Here is a 21231-nt window from a genome sequence, read left to right on the forward strand (position 1 = left end):
TAGCACAAAAAGATATGTACAATCTAGGCTTTCTTGGCCCTGCAGTTATTAGCAAAAGAAGATACAATCCAGGCTTATAGCAATATGCATCAATTATCATGTAACTATGTAAGGCAAAAAGAAATTGCAAACAGACAACTGTTTTTATTCTGGGCTGAAAGCCCGAAACTTCCTTTATGACAGAGGACTCGGGATGGCGCATATTTGGCACATATAGCCGGACTCGACCCGCACCATCACCTCTTATTTACCTTTCTATATAGTAGGTAACCTCAGCAAAGTCCAAGCCAGAATCTCAAGTCTGCACAGTTTGACAGTATTGCTACTACTAGCAATAGCAGGAATATTACAAGGACGTCGGTACACGGTTCTGATCAAGCGTTGATATGGTGCTTATTTGTTATCTTTGTCAGGTGACCCGAAGACAAAGTTAATTCCCTTCTTGCTGGAGTCACCTCCTGTAGACGCCTTTTTGGAACCAGAAGTCGCCTCACCATCTGCTGCGTCTTTGACACGAGTGGCTTCAACATCGATGTACCCAGGAGCAGCTTTGCCCCAAGAAGCAGCTCCTTCATCCTTAGGCTTTTCCGCTTTTTCCTCGACGCGATAGTAAGCCTGGCAAGAGAGCATTTTGTGAGGTTGTGCTGCGGTTTTTTGTTGCTGTTAATTATTTATTACTAAACCCTCTCAGTAATTAGCATTACCACACAAGTGCGGGGTGGAGACAGGACTTTGAATGAATTAGGGCGGTTGTTGAAGTTTGTTTCAGGTACTCCTGGTACTCCTTCAGGTGACGTGAAGTGATCGTTGTCATGGGCCACCTGCGATGCAGCACAGATCAACACTGCAAATAAGATTATCTGATGCAACCTTGATGGCCCCTTCTATAGAAGAATATAGGTGTGCAAAACAGATCTTGAACAATATTAACATTGCTTACTCTTCCATGTCCACCAAACATCAGAGCATCGGAGTCCAGAGCTACCTTGTACTTCCCAGGCAAATCACATCCGACTTTGTAACTGCGTATTTTTAAAGTGGAAACGATTAAGCACATTATACATTATAAGCAGAAGAAATATTGAAAGGCAAAGCTTGCACAAGAGATCAGTTACCCATCATAAGTTTTACTGGGATGAAAATTGAAGACGAAGACCAGATCTCCACGTTCAAATACAATAATCTGGAAAGGAAGTTGGATTGAGTCCATAGGCCATTTTGAGACAACAATTGTTCATATCAAAAAGATACGGTTTCAACTTGTTTGGTAACATAAAACGCACAAGTCAGAGTTGCTATTCTTAAGAGTAGGAGTGAATCAAATGATGCAACAACTGCCCTGACTAAACATTGTATAGTTAACTACCTTCTTTTCCTCATTCATGTCGCTGACAATCTGCTTTGATGACGATAGGAAGGAAAACTTGTCGTCGAGCGCATTCATTGCTTGATCAAATGCGTTCATGTACTGCTCAAATTATATATGTTAGGCGAGAAATACAAAATGCTTGAATGCAGAAAAGCTGGATAAAATATGAGAAAATTCGTGAAAGGCTATTATTATTTATCATATGCAGAGAAAAATAACTTCCTGTTAACAAAAGAACACAGCCTTCAAATAAAATTTGGGAAAATGCAACGTCAATTTCTATATGGATAATGTATGTACTGCATATCAATAATGTGTAAGAATCAATAAAATTAGTAGGTTAACACAGGCAAGATTTGGTCATCGTACTGACCAACAACTAGTAGATCAGCAATTTAGTTTAGTTTGAAAGGCTTAATATGAAATGTTAGAAGGGAGAATTTATCCCAACACAGAAGTTGGAACACAGTGTAAATAAGCTACAGTCAGAGATGAAGGAACTAAGTGAGGTCAAGATCCCAAGAGAGCTACCAGACCAGAAACTGTAAGAATGTACATAGGCATTACCTTGTATCGTAGGTGATCAATGTCTGAGAGGCTCCACTGGCGTCTGCATTTATCATAACTCCAGTTGTTGCCTTCTCTTGGAAAGTCAATCCATTCTGGGTGGCCAAACTAAAAGGAAATTGCACCATCAGTACGAGTTAGAAAACAGATATAAAACATGAGTAGGTTAAGAAAGACATGCCAACATCTCTATCATGTTTGCATCATTTACGGAGAAACATTGGTATAAAATAAAATCTTTTAAACAGGGAATATTCATAAGTGTGTGATGTCGGCATATATGTAACTGGAATAAGAGGATCCAACAATAGACTGCCACGCTAAAAAACAACAATGATTAGAATAAAGATTAACTACCGGCACAGCTAAATCATATGTGATAACATGGAAATAGCTGGGGAGTACTTGGCTATCTTAGAAAACAGACGTTTAAACTTTTCGCCCTGCCCAAAGGATTTTTTTAAGGAATCCTGAAACATATTGATCAGAAATAAGTTTTGACAGATAACCAGATATTACCTCATTACCCATAAAATTCAAGTAGCCATCACCTCCAAGGGCCATGGTGATGAAGTGAATCATCTGAAATATTTGTAACAAAATAAGCCCAATGTACCAAAAGGGACTGGAATACATTGTCTTCAAAGGCTAAGCAGAACTCTGAGTAACAACCAACATTACAATACTCGCCTGGAACTAGAACATCAAATTCAGGAATACTTAAAACGAATCAAACCTTTTGAAGTGCAATTCCACGATCAATTGTAGGTGAAGCAGGCTGCAAGTCTGACATGCCAGTATACATTTCCTTGTCCATCAAGAGAAATGCCATAGTCTTGTCGCCAACAATAGACTGAAAATTTGCGTGAAAAATAACTGCTTAGTTGTTTCAATAGACGAACACAAAGTCAACAATATATAACTGCAGATCTTCGGACATTCTTACATAGTTCATAATAGCTGGTTAGTGGGTACTATCACTAGTTATCAGAATATAACTAACCTAATTCGAACTTGTGAAGTAACTAAAAGTCACCAAGCGAAGTGTTTATTCTCAAATTTGTCTACCAGGCAAAGAAAGTGTCTCACCTTTGAACTGTATGTTCTTAGTCCAGAGCCCCATAAAAAAAGAACACATACTCATGCACAGCGACAAAGGAGGGAAAACATACCTGATCGTGGCTCTCAGCATATGCAATGCACTTTTCCGTATATCTCCTGTTGGTCAGAGTATGTGCTATTGCACTCATTGACCATTCAAGGTCATCTTTGTTCTTCAAGTAGTCAATCCATCTATCAGGAATAGCCATAGCAAGGCGATAGTCAAACCCTACTCCACCTTCATCAACTGACCGACAAAGCACTGGCATGCCTGAAACATCTTCTGCAACAACAGTTGCTTCTGGCAAGATTTTGTGCATTAAATGGTTCGCAAGCATCATGTAAACAACTGCATCTACATCGGTATCCAAACCAAAATATTCCTTGTAATTTCCAGCGAATGACATATTGATACCATGGTGATTATATAGCATGGATGTTACTCCATCAAATCGGAAGCCGTCAAACATGAATTCGTCCATCCAATATCTCAGATTAGAAAGAAGATACCGTAAGACCTCCCAATTGGCATAGTTGAACAGGCGACTATCCCACAGTTTATGATAACCCCTTTCTCCTGTATGGAAATAGGACTCCTGTGTGTTTTGTCCAACATCATAGCCATTTAGACCATCTGTCATATTACTGCTCGCATGGCTATGGACAACATCCATCAGAACACGCAACCCTAAGCTATGTGCCTTGTCAACAAGATATTTGAGGTCCTCTGGTGTTCCTGATCTGCTGCTAACTGCGAAGAAATTCGTCACATGGTATCCAAAAGAAGCATAATATGAATGTTCCATGATTGCCATCAGCTGAACTGTGTTGTAGTTGTTTGCCTTTATGCGCGGTAACACATTGTCTGCAAATTCTCTGTATGTGCTTACTTCAGGCTTTTCACCACTCATCCCCACATGAGCCTCGTAAATACGTGGAGCGTCAGGCTTTCGAGGCCGAGGATGCTTAAACACATACCTGCAAAACGAGCAATGAAAGTATCATGTCTCCACATTAATTTAAGTTAATTGTGTGGATTTTACTTAGATTTCTTGCTCTCAAGCCAGTAAAAGTAGACCTTTCACCAGTTGGTGGATCCCAGTGAACACCGTCATATGGAGCTCCAAATTTAGAGGCATCAAAAGTTGCATAACGAATCCATGCAGGAACCCGATCGACCCATAGTCCATCTCCACGGTGAAATCGAAATTTAACCTTGGAATTATGGGGGATGGCAGGTTTCCCATTGACATGGGAAATCCTGATTGACCAAACACCAAAATTATCCTTTGTCATCCTGTGCCCAGAGCCATTCCAGTTGTTGAAGTCACCAATAAGTTGTGCATCCCTACATCCATAAAGCAAAGACTTGCAAGTAAATGCCTGAATCAGCTAAAGATAGTTAGAAGCAAGTATTGCCATAAAAGAAATGAATACCAACAAACTATGACCACAATCAGAAAAGGGAAAACATATTTCATATTTTCTTTCTAGCACATCATGATCTACCTGTCATGCTTAACTTAACAGCAGAGGTCATGCCGTGAATGAAAACTTGAAACAGCTATCTACTCTTTACTAGCCACAACCAGAAAAGACAAGACATCTTCACTGGAAAAAAAAATGGAAAATACTCAAACTCTTAAGACAGTTTCATCAGCACTTCATAGGTTAACCAATGACCATTACAATCAGCTGTGTGACATCATTAGAACTTACTTTGCTGCAGGGGCCCATTCCCGGTACACAGTTGCGTCATTTTCTGTGTTGATCCCAAACTTCAAGTAGCCTACAAAACAGAGTTACATTATGCCCTTTTGTGCTGCGGACGCCACGAAACGAGTAGTATTGTTTCGAACGCATGAACGAAAGCTGACCTTTAGAGAACTCTTCAAGGCCCCCCTCGTATTTCTCGATCGAATGTTTCTGTTCAAGATACTTTTTCATCCTGTAACTGAAGTGGTCCTTGAAGCCGGCGAACTTGGGATCCAGATCGTATATCGGAAGGTCGCCGAAGCCATCTTCAGCTGTTGCCATGGTGTAGTCTCTTGGCGCAGACACGGGAACAGAGAACTTGCTCTTGGCCTTCCAAAAATGAACGACAGTTAGAGCGAGCGGCAGATTTACAACAACTAAAGAAGTAATGGAGATACAGCACATGAACATTTGCCTATATCAATTAAATATATTTGTCACAATGCAGCAACTAATTTGGTTGATATATTCATCACAGATTATTGGTTGATAGATTCAGCAAAGATTATACGCATTTGGGTTGTGCAGAAAGTAATACGGTTGAGATACCGCAGGAGGGGATATTGTGCGTACGGATCGCGTAAAGGCAGAGAAATTCAATCGAAATCGCATCCACTTGTTCCTCAGTGGACGGCGTCAGGTGGACGAATCCCAGCCTCAGGTTTATTAGTAGTATATATACTACAGTATTTCCAATAACCAGCGTGGATCAGATTCAGTTTGCCCGGCGACAACAGGGGATCAGGGTCGCAAATCTGGGTAGACAGGGGAGAGGGCTCACCTTCCGCGGCCACGACCAGCGAAGCGAAGACGGCGCGGGCACCGCGCTCAGCCGCACATTGCCGCCGCCCTGCGCGCGCGCGGCATCGCATCAGGGAACCTCCGGCTGGCAGAACGGAGGCCGGAAACGAAAGAAAAGAAAAGAAATGAAGATCCCGAGTGACTCACCGAGATCCCCGGTCCGGGCCGGTCAGCAGCGGGACGGGAGGGGCGCGGCGGGAGAGAGGGCGAGGGCGAGGGCGAGGAGGAGGCGGTGAGGCAGAGCATCTTCGTCGATGGCGGCGGACGGGGATCCCATTGTCCGCGGGGCCCGTGGCCCGGCGCGCTTTATAGCGGCCGGAGGGAGGAGGAGGAGGAGTGTGGCGCCGGAGACGCAACGGAAAGCCGTGATTTTTTCCGGTCCGTGGCCGCTTTGGACAGGGGAGGAGAACAGTGGAGTGGAAGCAACGAGAGGGAGGGAGGGGGAAACGGGGGCGAGGGAGAAGCGGATCTGTGGGCCCGGGCGGGCCGGGGTCGTGCGCCGCTGGGCCGGACGGAAGCCATGGGCCCTCACGTGTCTCGCCACTTTCAGCCTTCGTCACTTCTTTTTTCCAGCCTTCGTCGTCGGTTTTGCCAAAAAGTGTAAGATGTTTTTTTTTGCTCTAAAAAGGAACATCCCAATCGCTAAAAAGGCATTGCTTTCACAAAAGAAACTATGGAAGGACTGCTTTTTCTAAAGAAGGAAAACTATAGTATTCGCAAAAAAAAGGAAGGAAAACTATATAAAAATATCACTCCTTGCATTGTCCGGCAAAAATAATTACTTTTTGCGAAGACTAGAAGGACATGTGAGACGCCTATGGTATGGTATGGCTGGTTGGAGCTTGTCGGCGTGGGAAAACCAAACGAGATTTTGTAGGGCCTGCCTATTCGCTAGGTCGCTGGAAAAAAAATGGTGTACAATGTTTCGCCGGCTACTGCTCTTCTTTCTCCCTTAGTTCTTCTACCCTCTCCCTACTTTGCTAACGTGTTGTCTCACGCATCTCGCAACCCCCTCACTTCTCTCGTGTCAACCGCAATGTCCCCGTCTACGGCGAGGTCTCTCTAGGGGCGCCATGCTCGTCCCCATCTCAGCCTCGGAGCTTCACGCTACCTGACTCTCTTTCTTTGAGTTGGAAACCGGATAACATTACTTTTGTTTTGAGGCAACCGCCAAAATAGCAGACGTGGTTTCATATGGTACAAGATTATAGCATGTGGTTGGGCTAGATCGGAGTTTTATCATATACCTTCCTCAAAAAAAATAAGATCGGGCGTTCAAAATTTGAAGTGGTTGCATTGGTCGTATCTATATATTCAGAACTATATCCCATATTGGTATGTTTCGATTAAATTATTTTACCGTGTAAACATACTTCTCACGTTAGTGTTTACACTTTCTATGTTTGTGTGTGCATTTCCATATTAGTACTAGGAAAGGATGAAATTCGAAGAAAACAAGAAAAAAAAGGGGGAATGAAAAAAGGATATATAAATCTGGAACAACCAAGAGAGAGAGAGAGAGAGAGAGAGAGAAAACCAATAGTCCAACTACCATCGCTCCCGCGAATCAACCAATGGTTGGATGGTTAGAAGGACTGTGGTCTCCCTAGCTCACCAGGGTTCAAGTCCCCGTGCTCGCCTTTAGTGCTCACAGGGATACGGTGTGCGTATGTGCATTCATAGATGTGAGTGTATGCGTGTGTATATGAGTGCTTGCATATGTACTATGTTAAAAAAAACTACATGGGACAACCCTGCACGACAAGTGGAAGACGCAAAAAGCGGCCTTAGAGCAACTCTAGTAGAGTCATCATATTTCCGGTCACCATAGCTGTGGCGATTGTGCACAACCACGTAGTCTCTATATGCGCCTCCATATTTGTAGTTTTATTTGTTCCTTTTTTCATTTGCTTCAAATTTGTATGTTAAGTTTAAGGTACATTTAGTTGAACCAAACCAGCTCAAACCATCATCAAACATGATAACCTTATATTACTGGCCAAAAGCTGTTGTATTACATTTTTTGCGACTTCAAATGTCGTTGAGTGACATTTTTGGGATGTCGCTATTCGACATTCCTATGTTCTACTATTTGTTGTACTATTGCCTCCGACGTCCTCTAGCCCCCCTCCTCCGAGAGATTGTTGAGGAAGAGGTGGAGGCAAGCTCCCGCGACTCCTTCTCATCGATGGTTGCAGGGCAGAACTCCCGACTGATGCGCTCCTGGTTGCGCTCTTCGAGGGTGGAGAGCCGCATCAGGACGTCGATCGGGTCGTCGACCTCCGACTAGTGGGGAGATAGGCCAGCAGTGTCGATGGGGACGACCTTGTTGACGGGTATGATGGCGCCTGAGGCACCATATCAACGTTGCACGCCGCCATGGGAGCCGATAAGTCAGCCACGAGAGAAGGAAGCGCCACACACGCCATTGTGGGAGGAGGGATCGCCTACTGCCATTGGGGGGAGGGCGCACCGCCGGTGCACTACAATTGGATGTGATGGCATTGTGGCGAAGAGGGGAGGACATGACTAGGAGGAGACAATGAGGAAGGAGGAGACGACAGCTAGGGTTTCAATGATGCCATCGAGCTTTTGTAGTCGGGGGTGATGCCATGTGACGGCCATCTGAACTACTTCCTCATGATTCTGAGGGGAGTGGGTGCACCACTAATGGGAGGGTGCTTAGCCGTCGTGTCGCCCCACTCTCTGGTGATTATCTGATCGTTGTAGAGCATGTACATGTGGCGCTCTGTGTAATATCCCGTCAGCGGCGCAAGGAGGAAGAAGCTAAGACTTCCCTTATGCGCTTGTGGTTGGATATGGAGTGAGCGCCAAACGAGGCATCCATAGCCTCCATATTGGGAGGCTATATAAAAGCTTATTTGTGGAGCATATGCCGACTCTGCTAAAGTGCCATTTCGGGCCAAAAGTGCCATGTGTGCATTATGGCGATTGGGCCGATATAGCAACTTTTCTAGAGTTGCTCTTACTAGCCTTAGCTTAACCTTGTGTGGAATTACCTTCCCCGAGTCATTACAAAAGACAAGAAGGATAGACACAATATTTTGCAACACAGAGATACATGGTTTATAGAATAAACATGAGAGAGTGCATGGTCATGCATGATGACATCTTTTGTTTGTAAATCTATGTTTGATTAACTTTTAGCTTAAATGGAAGTAATTCTTTACGATTGCAGTAAAAAAATCATTTTTAAGTTAATGTTGTGAGAATATATCTTCCTATCAGCCCCACATAGTCCTATATGGCATATATGAGGCAAATTGTCAAAGTCAAGTCAAGTAAACTAAAGTCCAAGCAACGAATCATGGTTAATAAGTCCAAGAAGAAATCAGGTAAGAGGAAAAAAATCATAGGATGAAGAACTAATAGAAATAAACTTGTTAGGTGGTGGGGAGGGGTAAATATTTGGGCTAGTCCACCATGTATCATGCACCACCCTCCCTCTCCTCCCCACTCTAACATGTACTATGTTGAATACCAACAACCTTTATGCCCCCCCCCCACCACCACCACAAATTGGTATTTAAGCATTCACTCTCACTTGAATAAAATGCAAGAAAATAGACATCCAGGGAATCCAATGAAAAGCTTAGAGAAAGGACTCGAATTTGAGAGACCTAGAAGGGTAGGTGCTGAGGACATGGGAAGCGAAGGTTCGAAGCAACATTTGTTAAGTGGGTCTAGCCATTAGTTGAATCACTTCACTCTTCAGGAGAAGGGAAGTCTCAAGGAGGCATTTCCTTAATCATACCTACTTGCTAGCTAAGGCGCTTCTGTTGGAAATATGCCCTAGAGGCAATAATAAATTAGTTATTATTATATTTCCTTGTTCATGATAATCGTTTATTATCCATGCTAGAATTGTATTGATAGGAAACTCAGATACATGTGTGGATACATAGACAACACCATGTCCCTAGTAAGCCTCTAGTTGACTAGCTCGTTGATCAATTGATGGTTACGGTTTCCTGACCATGGACATTGGATGTCATTGATAACGGGATCACATCATTAGGAGAATGATGTGATGGACAAGACCCAATCCTAAGCCTAGCACAAAGATCGTGTAGTTCGTATGCTAAAGCTTTTCTAATGTCAAGTATCATTTCCTTAGACCATGAGATTGTGCAACTCCCGGATACCGTAGGAATACTTTGGGTGTGCCAAACATCACAACGTAACTGGGTGGCTATAAAGGTACACTACAGGTATCTCCGAAAGTGTCTGTTGGGTTGGCACGAATCGAGACTGGGATTTGTCACTCCGTGTGACGGAGAGGTATCTCTGGGCCCACTCGGTAGGACATCATCATAATGTGCACAATGTGATCAAGGAGTTGATCACGGGATGATGTGTTACGGAACGAGTAAAAGAGACTTGCCGGTAACGAGATTGAACAAGGTATCGGGATACCGACGATCGAATCTCGGGCAAGTACAATACCGATAGACAAATGGAATTGTATACGGGATTGATCGAATCCTCGACATCGTGGTTCATCCGATGAGATCATCGTGGAACATGTGGGAACCAACATGGGTATCCAGATCCTGCTGTTGGTTATTGACCGGAGAATGTCTCGGTCATGTCTGCATGGTTCCCGAACCCGTAGGGTCTACACACTTAACGTTCGATGACGCTAGGGTTATAAAGGAAGTTTGTATGTGGTTACCGAATGTTGTTCGGAGTCCCGGATGAGATCCCGGACGTCAAGAGGAGTTCCGGAATGGTCCGGAGGTAAAGATTTATATATGAGAAGTCCTGTTTTGGTCACCGTAAAAGTTTCGGGTTTTTTCAGTAACGTACCGGGACCACCGGGAGGGTCCCAGAGGTCCACCAAGTGGGGCCACCAGCCCCGGAGGCTTGCATGGGCCAAGAGTGGTAAGGGACCAGCCCCTGAGTGGGTTGGTGCGCCTCCCACAAGGCCCAGGGCGCAGCTAGGAGGAGAAGGGGGAAACCCTAGGCTCAGATGGGCCTAAGGGCCACCCTAGGGGGCGCCCCCCCTCTCCCCCTCTTGGCCGCCCCCCCTTTCCCATCTAGGGCTGCCCCCCCCCCCCAGGGGTGGGAACCCTAGAGGGGGCGCACCCTCCTCCCCTCCTCCTATAAATAGTGAGGCCTAGGGGCTGCCCATAACGCGATTTGATCTCTCCTTGTTGGTGCATCCCTCCCTCTCTTTCTCCTCATATCTCGCGGTGCTTGGCGAAGCCCTGCTGGATCACCATGCTCCTCCACCACCACCACGCCGTTGTGCTGCTGCTGGATGGAGTCTTCCTCAACCTCTCCCTCTCTCCTTGCTGGATCAAGGCATGGGAGACGTCACCGGGCTGTACGTGTGTTGAATGCGGAGGTGCCGTCCGTTCGGCACTAGGATCTCCGGTGATTTGGATCACGACGAGTACGACTCCTTCAACCCCGTTCTCTTGAACGCTTCCGCTTAGCGATCTACAAGGGTATGTAGATGCACTCTCCTTCCCCTCGTTGCTGGTTTCTCCATAGATAGATCTTGGTGACACGTAGGAAAATTTTGAATTTCTGCTACGTTCCCCATCAGCTTCTCCTTTCGGCTCTTCTAACATAGGAGTACTTTATACTCAAAGAAGGCATGACCGGGCGTATTTAACAATTGTCGATGTGTCAACTCTGTCTGGTATATGATATCCTTCACATAATTTCGCGTACATTCTCTTCCTCTCGATAAATTTACATCATGAGTACTACCATAGGATCTACCCCTAATAATTTGTTGTCGCCATGATGACAACAAATCTTGTGATTTTATTTTGGAATCAGGCCGTTCATTTGGGATAGGTGACTTTAGTCGAATTGTATCCTTAAGTATTATCTTTATCTTGAAGAATCATATTTCCTTTTTTAGCGAATAATAATATAGAACCAAACAACATGTGCAAATTATCTCTATTTATTCATGCAATTCACTGGTTTGGTAGCTCATTTGAGTATGGACGCTCACATGTTAGGGCAACAAGGGTATTCACCTAGAGACCTCTCACCTATATATGAGGCCTAATCAATTGTACATGGTTACATTGCCCCTACCAAGCAATGTAGCTATTACATTCGATGAGTTTTCGAAACATCTTGTCAAATACATGAATAATGGTAAGTTAGGTTAGTTTCTATTGGTTAGTGGTCAAGTGGTGTTTTGAGTTTACTTTCACAAAAGACATGTTACACTCGCCATATGGAAATTAAACCATGTAAAAATACAAGAATTATCCATTCAAATGAACACACAAACAATGCCAAGTAAGAAAGGCTACATGCCGGAATCTAAAGACATACCCGTTGTGGACAACTCATACATCTGAAACTAGGATTTTGTTCTATTAGCATGTATTGTATTACTAGTTAGACCTGTGTACTGTAGAAACATCTAACAAGATATTTATAGACATTACCAAAGGTGCACACACACGCAGACACACATACAACCTATTGTACTAAATCTATGTGACACAAGCTATTTCATATGTGAATTTGCCATTCTTTCATGGTTTATTTTATTAATAGGTCGGATTCAAGTTCACGGAATGACCTAGCATAAAATTTTAAAAAAATAGCACAATTTCATAATAAAATAGAGTTCTACATTAATATTTATATATTTATAATTATAGAATTTGAGTTTTATATCCATAAAATTCCGAGCTTAAAACATTCTTAATGCTATTATGTGGTAACCTTTGTTATATATATAGTTCAATGATTGTTCCAATTATATGAAAAATGTATTGGTTAAAAAGCTAGCATAGATATAATGGTGGTGACTTATAACGAAGTAAAGAAAAATATTATAAATAGGCAAGAGCCCATTGTGAATGATATATTCTCTCAATGTAATTTCCGTTCTAAAGGGTAAATAATTCAAAATTCATGAATTTAGTAGCTTTTGAATAATCTTTTGGTTTTGAAGAAGTATGATACTTGAGTAGAGTCAACCCCTAAGCAAATGGATGATAGTTATGCCGCAATTATGTCTTTTTGCGGGAAAATTTTCATATTGTGATTTTTTATATTTGATTTTAATAGAACTTGAGGATTTAACTGTTATCTTATTTGGAGAAGCACATTAAACCATAAAGATTATGTATACAAAATAAACATCAACCATTTGTAAGTCTCGATTTATTCTCTAATTTCTTATATCCCAACCTAGTTCCGCTAAGGTTCTGATCTTGCTGACCTCAAGCAGGGGCAGATCTATCATGGAGCATGGGTGTACATATATACACCCTATTCTTTGCAAAAAAAATAACATATATAGGTGTACATACATATATGACAGAAATATCAGCCTAAAGGCCTAATAAACCCAGTTTAGTAGCAGCCCACTAGCCCGCAAAAGGCAGCAAATCAGCTACTTTACTGTCCATGCATGCACACATGAGGCTCACGTAGCCAGAAGCCAGCTTTGCCTCAAAAGAAAAAGTCATCCAGCCAGCTAAAGTGTCACTTATTACGGATATACGTAGAGATGAGGTGTTTACATTGGTCAAGCTGTTCAAAATGGTCCTAATATTACCAGTAGCAATAGCGAGTGTTGAGAAAAGATTCTCTCATCATTGACATTTGTGAAGAACAATCTACATGACAATTTATATTTCATATTTCTATTACAATTAACCAATTGGATTCTCTATTAGGGAGCAAAAAATATTTTGAACACCCAATGTTGAACTCCTAGGTCCACCACTGACCTCAAGGGTTTCATAACTATTAGATTAACCTAAAACAATCATCTCGATCATTTTTTTTCTTCTGAAATCAAGTAGATCATAGTATATATTTAATTTATCTTCTTTAGGAAATTGACAAGTTAGACCGTCAAAAACTAATCAGGAGAAAAAATATTTTGAAATCTATTGGAAATATAGCATTAAAATATGTTATAGGAGTGCACATTATCTCGTAAAATGAAGAAATGATGGCATTGATATTGGTGCAATTGACTATGACAAATATGTAGTTAAGAAGCACAAATCAGTCTTGACAAGGAAAAAGTTGCATTTGAGAATGACAAAGATGCAGTCACCCAAGTCTGCATGTGTCAAATGTATCATCTCAATTGCATCACGTGTCTCGACTATATCATGTGCTTATTGCACCACGTGTTTACTGATCTTGCATGTTTACTATATCTCACATGTTTGGAGCACTTTATTTGTTTATTGTATAATGTTTACTAGTTAAGGAAGTACTAAACATTTACTAGGGAGTCATACTTGTAAACAGAGACAAACATTTGCAACTCAATATATGTGAAGTACATGCACCACAATGAGATTGAACATCTAGATACCAAGGACTCCGATGAGCATAACTTACTTCCAAGCTTTCGATTCACCCTGCCATTTTATGATTTTATCGTGATGGGTGTTTTATTTTTCTACAGGCATACATCACATCTAGACCAGCCTAATCATGGACCTTTCTTGTAGTAGTTAATTTAAGGCAACCAACAACTGGTAGAGAGAAGTTACGATGAATAGGACACGATATACTAGTCTGCAAGTTGGCCAACCTGAGCCTTGCGAAAGATAGCAAGAAAACAAGTCGAAGGAGAAGAAGAAAAATGAAGAATATGAAAACATTAGTGATTGTTTCCTTTTTTATTTGGGAATAAGACAACCAAATAAAATGACGGCCTGATGAAAACATCGTCGAGAGATAATGTTGTTGTGTGGGTTCTCTAGACAATTGTTTTGGCAGTGGAGCTCAAGTGCTTTCTTTATTTTGAAAAGAAACACAAAAAATAAATATGTACATGTGTCATAATTAATAACTATCATGTAGATATGAGAACACTATGGATGGATGAGCAAAATTTAGCGGAACGGGAGAAGCATTATCACCGAGCTTAGAGGAAGAAACAAAGCATGGTGACCCAAAATTTTAAATTTAAATATCATCTTCATTGCTTGCTATTTTGCATCACCATATTTGTCGTGTTTGTGCAGGCGGCTTTCGAAAAAAAATCATAATATCTAGCAGGTGGCTTGCAGTGCATTCTAGTACAAATACTTTGGATCTTTTAACTTATAATTTTTTTTGAATATTTCTAAAATTAAAGAGCTTACTGGAGCTTGGCTGCTAAAATTTCATGCTCGTGCATTCCGGCATAATACGAAGAAACTAAAAAACACCAAAAAATGCAGTCATCTACTACATGTGATTGCACTCAAGAACAGAAAAGGCTAAAATGTTGGTGGCTTGGTTATTTGCAACACAACACCATAGCCGACTGATGTCCCAGGGTAAAAGAGGGGATTTATTCGAGAGAAAACTCACAAGAGGAGAGATGATCGGGATGGGGGTGTTGTGCCACATTGACGGTCCAGGAGAGCCCGTGCGTATCTAACAATTTGTCACTTAAGAGTTGTTTATTGGGATCCACTAGCTTGTGCAGCAAAAAAGAACACTAAAGTGTACTTTTTCCTACAACTGTTTTTTTGTTCATGTGGGTGATGCTGTTTGTAGTGCAAAGTGGTTGCCATCTGTTCAGAGCTTTTGGTGACTCGTGATGGTGGAGAGAAAGAACTAGCTGCTCGTGTCGTCTTCCGTCTAAAGCTTCTAAACAACTGGAGATGAAACAAAACGGGCAGAAGATTGCCCATGCCATGCCACTTTACAGCTTGCAAAGTGTGGATGCATTCTCATGGCACAAACAAGCAACAAAAATGGTACCTCATCGTTTAAACATCTACTGATTCTTTTATAGCATGGCTTTGTTATTTTAGCTACATAAAGACAATCCAAATAAAGGAAGGAGGCAAGGTAGGTGCGCTCTGCCTCCTGAGGAGGTAGGGCTGCTGTTGAGGAGGGCAATGGCGCCTTGCTAGAACCGGCGCCAAGGTCATCCAGACTACGCGTAGCGCAGGACAGTCGACAAGACTAGTTGCAGCAATATATATGGATAATGACTTTGTGAAAACGATTAGGTTTGAACACTTCCTGAGAGAGAGGCTAGTGTAAAGGCGGAACTGTATGTGTTGTTTATTTATCAATGTCAGTAGACCGTGCAAGACCATATAATGGCATAAAGATATGTCCCTTTGACATAAGCAGATATTATCACACGAGTTCTATGCACAAGAACTACACATCTAGGTGCAAAGGAACCAGATCATCGGAGATTAAGAATTGACATGTTAAAAACATATCCTAGTAATCCAGAGGTACGATGGCCCAAAACCCGAAAAGTGGGAAACACAAAAGGAAAGAGAGTAAAACTTTAACAAAAAAGGAGAAAAAGATCAATGCGCAGTGCATAATCATTGTCTTGAATTGCCCTGCATAAGTTTTACTATGATGAAACCGAAGATGGATACCAAATCTCCATGTTCAAATATAATAACCGTGAAACTTGGATTAAATGCATAGGCCATTTTGACACAACAAGTATTCATATGAAATGGATACGGTTTCACCTTTCTTAGTCACATTAAATGCACAAGCAAGTTAGAGGTTCTATTTTAAAGAGTATAAGAGTGAAACAAATGATTCAAACGAGTCCCTTCACTGAAGATTGTATAGTTAAATACCTTTTCTTCCTCATTCATGTCGCTGGCAGTCTGCTTTGATGATGATAGGAAGGAACATTTCTCGTCGAGTGTGTTCGTTGCTTGATCAAATGCATTAATGTACTGTTCAAATTTATATATTAGGTGAAAATCAAATAAAATGTTGTATTGCTAACCATAATATGAAAGTTTTAGTGAAAGGGTAGATTATTTATCATGCATAGAGAAAAATAACTCCATGTCAACAAAATAAGCAGCCTTCAAATAAATTTTGGAAATGCAATGCCTATTTAAGTATCAAAAATACTACAGATTAGTAATGTGTAAGAATCAAGAAAAATAGTAGGTTAACACATCCAAGATTTGACCATTGTTCCACCGTCAAAAAAAGAGAGAAGATTTGTATCACTGTCTTGGTAATTTCGACAGGACATTTGAGCCCAACTGATTTTCTGCGTTGAGCAATCGATTCTCTGTGTTAGGAGGGACATTTGAGCCCAACTCAGTCCATTATAGGTGGCCAAACTGAAATATAAATGTCATGGATAGCGCCAATTTGATATATACTGCTAATTTTTAGCAAGAAGCTTTCCTTATTTGTGAAACATTACCATCAGAATGACGACTTTCTAACTGAGGATAATAAGGACTTGAAAATATCTCTATTTTGTTTGCATCATTTGCGGAAAATGTTAGTACCCACAAAGCAATTTTGTAAAAGGAATCATGAAACAGATAAATCGAAAACAAGTTTTACACATCACTAGATATTACCTCATTAGCCATATATTTTAAGTAGCTATCACCTCCAAAGGCCATCGTGATGAAGTGAATCATCTGAAATATTGTAACACAATAAGTATATACCTAAAGGGACTAGGACACGTTATCTTCAAGGGCTAGCCAGAGCACTAAGTAAAGGTAGAAAGAATACAATACTTAGAACTAGATTTTTTTGCAGGTCGCTTAGAACTAGATAGAACAATTAATTTCAAGAATACTTAAGAAAAATCGGACCTTTTGAAGTGCAATGCCACGATCAATTGTAGGCGAATCATGATCCATGTCCGACATGCCGGAATACATTTCCCATTCCATTAAGAGAAAGGCCATAGTCTTGACGCCAATAGTAGGCTGAAAGTTTATGTGAAAAAAAACTGCTCAGCTGTTTTTTTTGAAACTGTTGTTTGAATAAACAAACACGAAATCGGCTGTACACAAAGGGGAATCTTTGGACATGCTTACATGGTCCGTAATAGCTGGTTAGTGGTCCTTTAACTAGTTGTGCACATGGAAATGTGATTGCCTGTGCTATTTTTTTAATAAGAAGGTTACCCCACCCCCCAGTTATATGGAACTTGTAAAGTAACTAAAAGTGCCACCCCCCCCCCCAAATCCCCAATTATTTATTTAATAAATTTGCCAACCATGCAAAGAAAGTACCCGCCATTAGAACGACCACCCCGCCCTCAGCCCTCAAAGAGAACACACTCATGCACAACAAAAAAGGGGAGAAACATACATGATTTTGCCTCTCAGCATATGCAATGAACTTTTCCGGATATCGCTTGTTAGTCAATGTTTGTGATATTACACTACTCATTGACCATTGTTGATCACCTTTGTTCTCCAAGCAGTCAATCCATCTATCGGGAATAGTCATAGCCTGGCGATAGTCAAACCCTAATCCACCTTCATCAACTGGCCAACAAAGAACTGGCATGCCTGAAACATCTACTGCCACAACAATTGCTTCTGGGTAGAGTTTGTGCATTAAATGGTTCACGAGCATCATATAAACAACTGCATCTACATTGGTATCCAAACCAAAATACTCTTTGTAATTTCCAGTGAATGACATATTGATACCATTGTGATTATATAGCATCGATGTAACCCCAACAAATCGGAAGCCATCAAACATGAATTCGTCCATCCAATATCTCAAATTGGAAAGAAGGAATCTTAGGACCTCCCAATTGGCATAGTTGAACATGCGGCCATTCCACATCTCATTATAGCCCTTGTCTCCTGTGTAGAAATAGGATTCGTGTGCACTTTGTCCAACATCATAGCCATTGAGACCGTCTATCACATTATTGCTCGCATGGCTGTGGACAACATCCATTAGAACACACAATCCAAGACTATGTGCCTTGTCAATAAGATATTTGAGGTCCTCTGGTGTGCCTGATCTGCTGCTAACTGCGAAGAAATTCGTCACGTAATACCCAAAAGAAGCAGCGTCAGAATGTTCCATGATTCCCATCAACTGAACTGTGTTGTAGTTAGTTGCCCTTAAGCGCGGTAACACGTTGTCTGCAAATTCCCTGTATGTGCCTACTTCAAGCTTTCGACCACTCACCCCCACATGAGCCTCATAGATACGTGGAACATCAGGCTTTGGAGGTCGAGGATGGTTGAATACATACCTGCAAAATGAACAGTAAAACTATCATAACACTGCATTATTTTTTTGTATTTTATTTTAATTGGGCATTATTTAGAATCCTTGCTCTCAAGCTACTAAAAGTAGACCTTTCGGTAGTTGGTGGATCCCAGTGAACACCATCGTATGGAGCTCCAGATTTAGAGGCAGTAACAGTTGCATAACGAATCCATGCTGGAATCCGTTCAACCCATACTCCATCGTGCCTACATCGAAATTTAACCTTGGAATTGTGAGGGATGGCAGGTTTCCCATTGACATTGGAAATCCTGATTGACCAAACGCCAAAATTATCCTTTGTCATCTTGTGCCCAGAACCATTCCAGTTGTTGAAGTCACCAACAAGTTGTGCTTCTCTACACCCATAAAGTAAACAGTTGCAAGTAAATGCACGGATTTACTAAAGATAGTGAAAGTAAGTATTTGCATAAACGAAATGAGTGACAGCCAACTATGGCCACGAAAGAGTGGATTATGACGTGAGTGAGAAACTTGGAACATTTGTCTATTCTTTAATTACTAGCTAGTACCAGACAAGGCAAGCCATCTCACTAGCAACAAATATGGAAAATAGTTCTTAGACAACTTCATCGGTATTGCATACTTAACCCAGTACCATTGAATAATAATAGTTGCCAATGTGCTATGTGTTGAACTTACTCTGCTGCAGGAGCCCATTCCCTATACACGGATGCATCATGCTCTGTGTTGATCCCAAACTTCAAATAGCCTACAACACATCGAAGGCCAGAAACACAAAAGTAGATAATGTTTGTACTGGTATAAACAAGTCATTTCGTGATGTGAGCATTTTGAATGCATGAACAAAGCTCACCTTTAGAGAATTCCTCTAGGCCTCCCTCATGTTTCTCAATCAGAAGTTTCTGTTCAAGGTACCTTTTCATCGTATAGTTGAAGTGGTCTTTGAATTCAGCCAACTTTGGTTCCAGATCGTACATGGGAAGGTGGTCAGAACCATATCCAGTTGTTGCCGCGATTTTGTTTCCTCGTGCAGTCACAGAAACAGAAGACTTGCTCTTGGCCTTCCATAAATGAAGTACAGTTAATTAGAGCGAGTGCATATTTGACTAAACAAGCAATGTATATACAACAAATGATCATGTGTGTCTAGTATAGGACTTCCAGGATTAACAATAGAGGAAACATAGAAAACTGATAAAACTATGTTCTTTTTGACATGTTCATGTTTGGTGTATGTGTTGATGTCAATTTCCATGCAATTGTTTTTTTCTAAAAAAAAGATTTTGAATGCTAAACTTGTTTCTCAACACAGGTCACAATATTTGTTCTTTTATTCATGAAGATTTGATCTTTGCAATTTTTAAGTCATATTTATGATGACACATCGAGACACACTAACAAAAATCCAAACACACGAAAAGAAACGGGGACAACATTGGATACTATGTTTAAATACATAGAGTGCTTCACCTGCAAAAAAAACAAAGAGTAGTTAGAGTTAAGTAGTCACATCAATCATCACTTAACAATAAAAGCGACACATATATCTCCGAAAAAAATGTCAGAGAATGTGTGATCCGGAGTGTAAGCACGGGTGGACTATGGCACAGAGCAACATTTTATGGTATTGCACATGATCATGTGCCTATGTATTGACACGGTACACGTATATATGCATATTTGGGCACAATCATTACAAGTAATACGGCAGAAAACTTGAAATACTGCAGGGATAAAATATGAACCGCAGATATGTAAAGAAATTTAAGGGAGTCTTCATCCAGTCGCTGAACCCGGACCCAAAACGGTGTCCTGCACAGCGATAACACAGCGACACAGGGAAAGAAATGATGTCTACCTTCCGTGGCCACGACCAGTGGAGCAGAAACGGGACGGACGGCACCACGCTCAGTCGCTTGCCACCGCCGCCGCCACCCTGCTCGAGAGGAGACCCACCGCATCAGGACCTCGCCGGGGCCACGCCGGAGAACGCAGAAACAATTAGTAAAACATAACAAATCTCGGCTCACCGCGATGATCCCGGGAGGCGGCCGGTCAGCAGCGGGAGACGGGCGCGGCAGGAGAGAGGAGCTGAGGCACATCATCGTCGTCAACGGCGCAACCGAGGGCGGTGGAGCTGTCAGCCTCGGTGGCGGACGAAAGTCCCATTTTCCATGGAGCTCGTGACCCGGCGTGCCTTATAACGGCCGGAGGAGGAGCTTTTCTCTCTGCTTGGCCGCTTCCGGCAGAAGAGTGGAGTGGAAGCAACGAGCTGGAGGCACGAGGACGACGGGGCCGGAGTGCCAGTGGACGGTCGGGGAGAGCCCGTGCCGTTTCTGGGCAAGCTTGGGCCCTCACTTGTCTAGAACAGCACAAAAATAAGTACAGGTTTCGTGTCAGTTAGCGAGAGAAAGAAACTAGACTTTTGTCCCACTATTATATAGTATATAATATAAAAAGCAAGCCAGGGCCATCTGCCGCCAAACCCCTTGTGGTCCACATGACCAAGAAGTGTAGCCACCATCGCCACCGCGGAGTCCGCCTGAGAGTTGACCGGGTACCCCAACATCATGTGCCAAACTTCTCACCCATGCCAAAACGCGTTGGCGCCACTCGTTGAATCCATGGGGCCCTCCACGATA

General features: G+C 42.0%; 1 protein-coding gene across 1 annotated transcript; it reads right to left on the reverse strand.

The window, feature by feature from the left end:
* Window positions 1-124: 124 nt before the first annotated feature.
* On the reverse strand, window positions 125-20743 carry LOC542863 (1,4-alpha-glucan-branching enzyme, chloroplastic/amyloplastic). Its single transcript, XM_044569497.1, has 21 exons — window positions 20620-20743; window positions 20448-20525; window positions 19443-19650; window positions 19268-19337; window positions 18697-18963; window positions 17681-18590; window positions 17176-17292; window positions 16933-16995; window positions 16180-16281; window positions 4915-5122; window positions 4757-4826; window positions 4116-4385; window positions 3109-4015; window positions 2673-2789; window positions 2456-2518; window positions 1937-2044; window positions 1367-1468; window positions 1116-1183; window positions 941-1022; window positions 705-821; window positions 125-615 (listed from the first exon to the last, which is right to left on the reverse strand). The coding sequence occupies exons 1-21, from the start codon at window positions 20692-20694 to the stop codon at window positions 394-396; spliced, it is 4224 nt and encodes a 1407-aa protein (XP_044425432.1). The 5' UTR covers window positions 20695-20743; the 3' UTR covers window positions 125-393.
* Between the last annotated feature and the right edge of the window lie 488 nt (window positions 20744-21231).

This window comes from Triticum aestivum, chromosome 7A, assembly GCF_018294505.1.
Source record: "Triticum aestivum cultivar Chinese Spring chromosome 7A, IWGSC CS RefSeq v2.1, whole genome shotgun sequence".
Taxonomy (NCBI): domain Eukaryota; kingdom Viridiplantae; phylum Streptophyta; class Magnoliopsida; order Poales; family Poaceae; genus Triticum; species Triticum aestivum.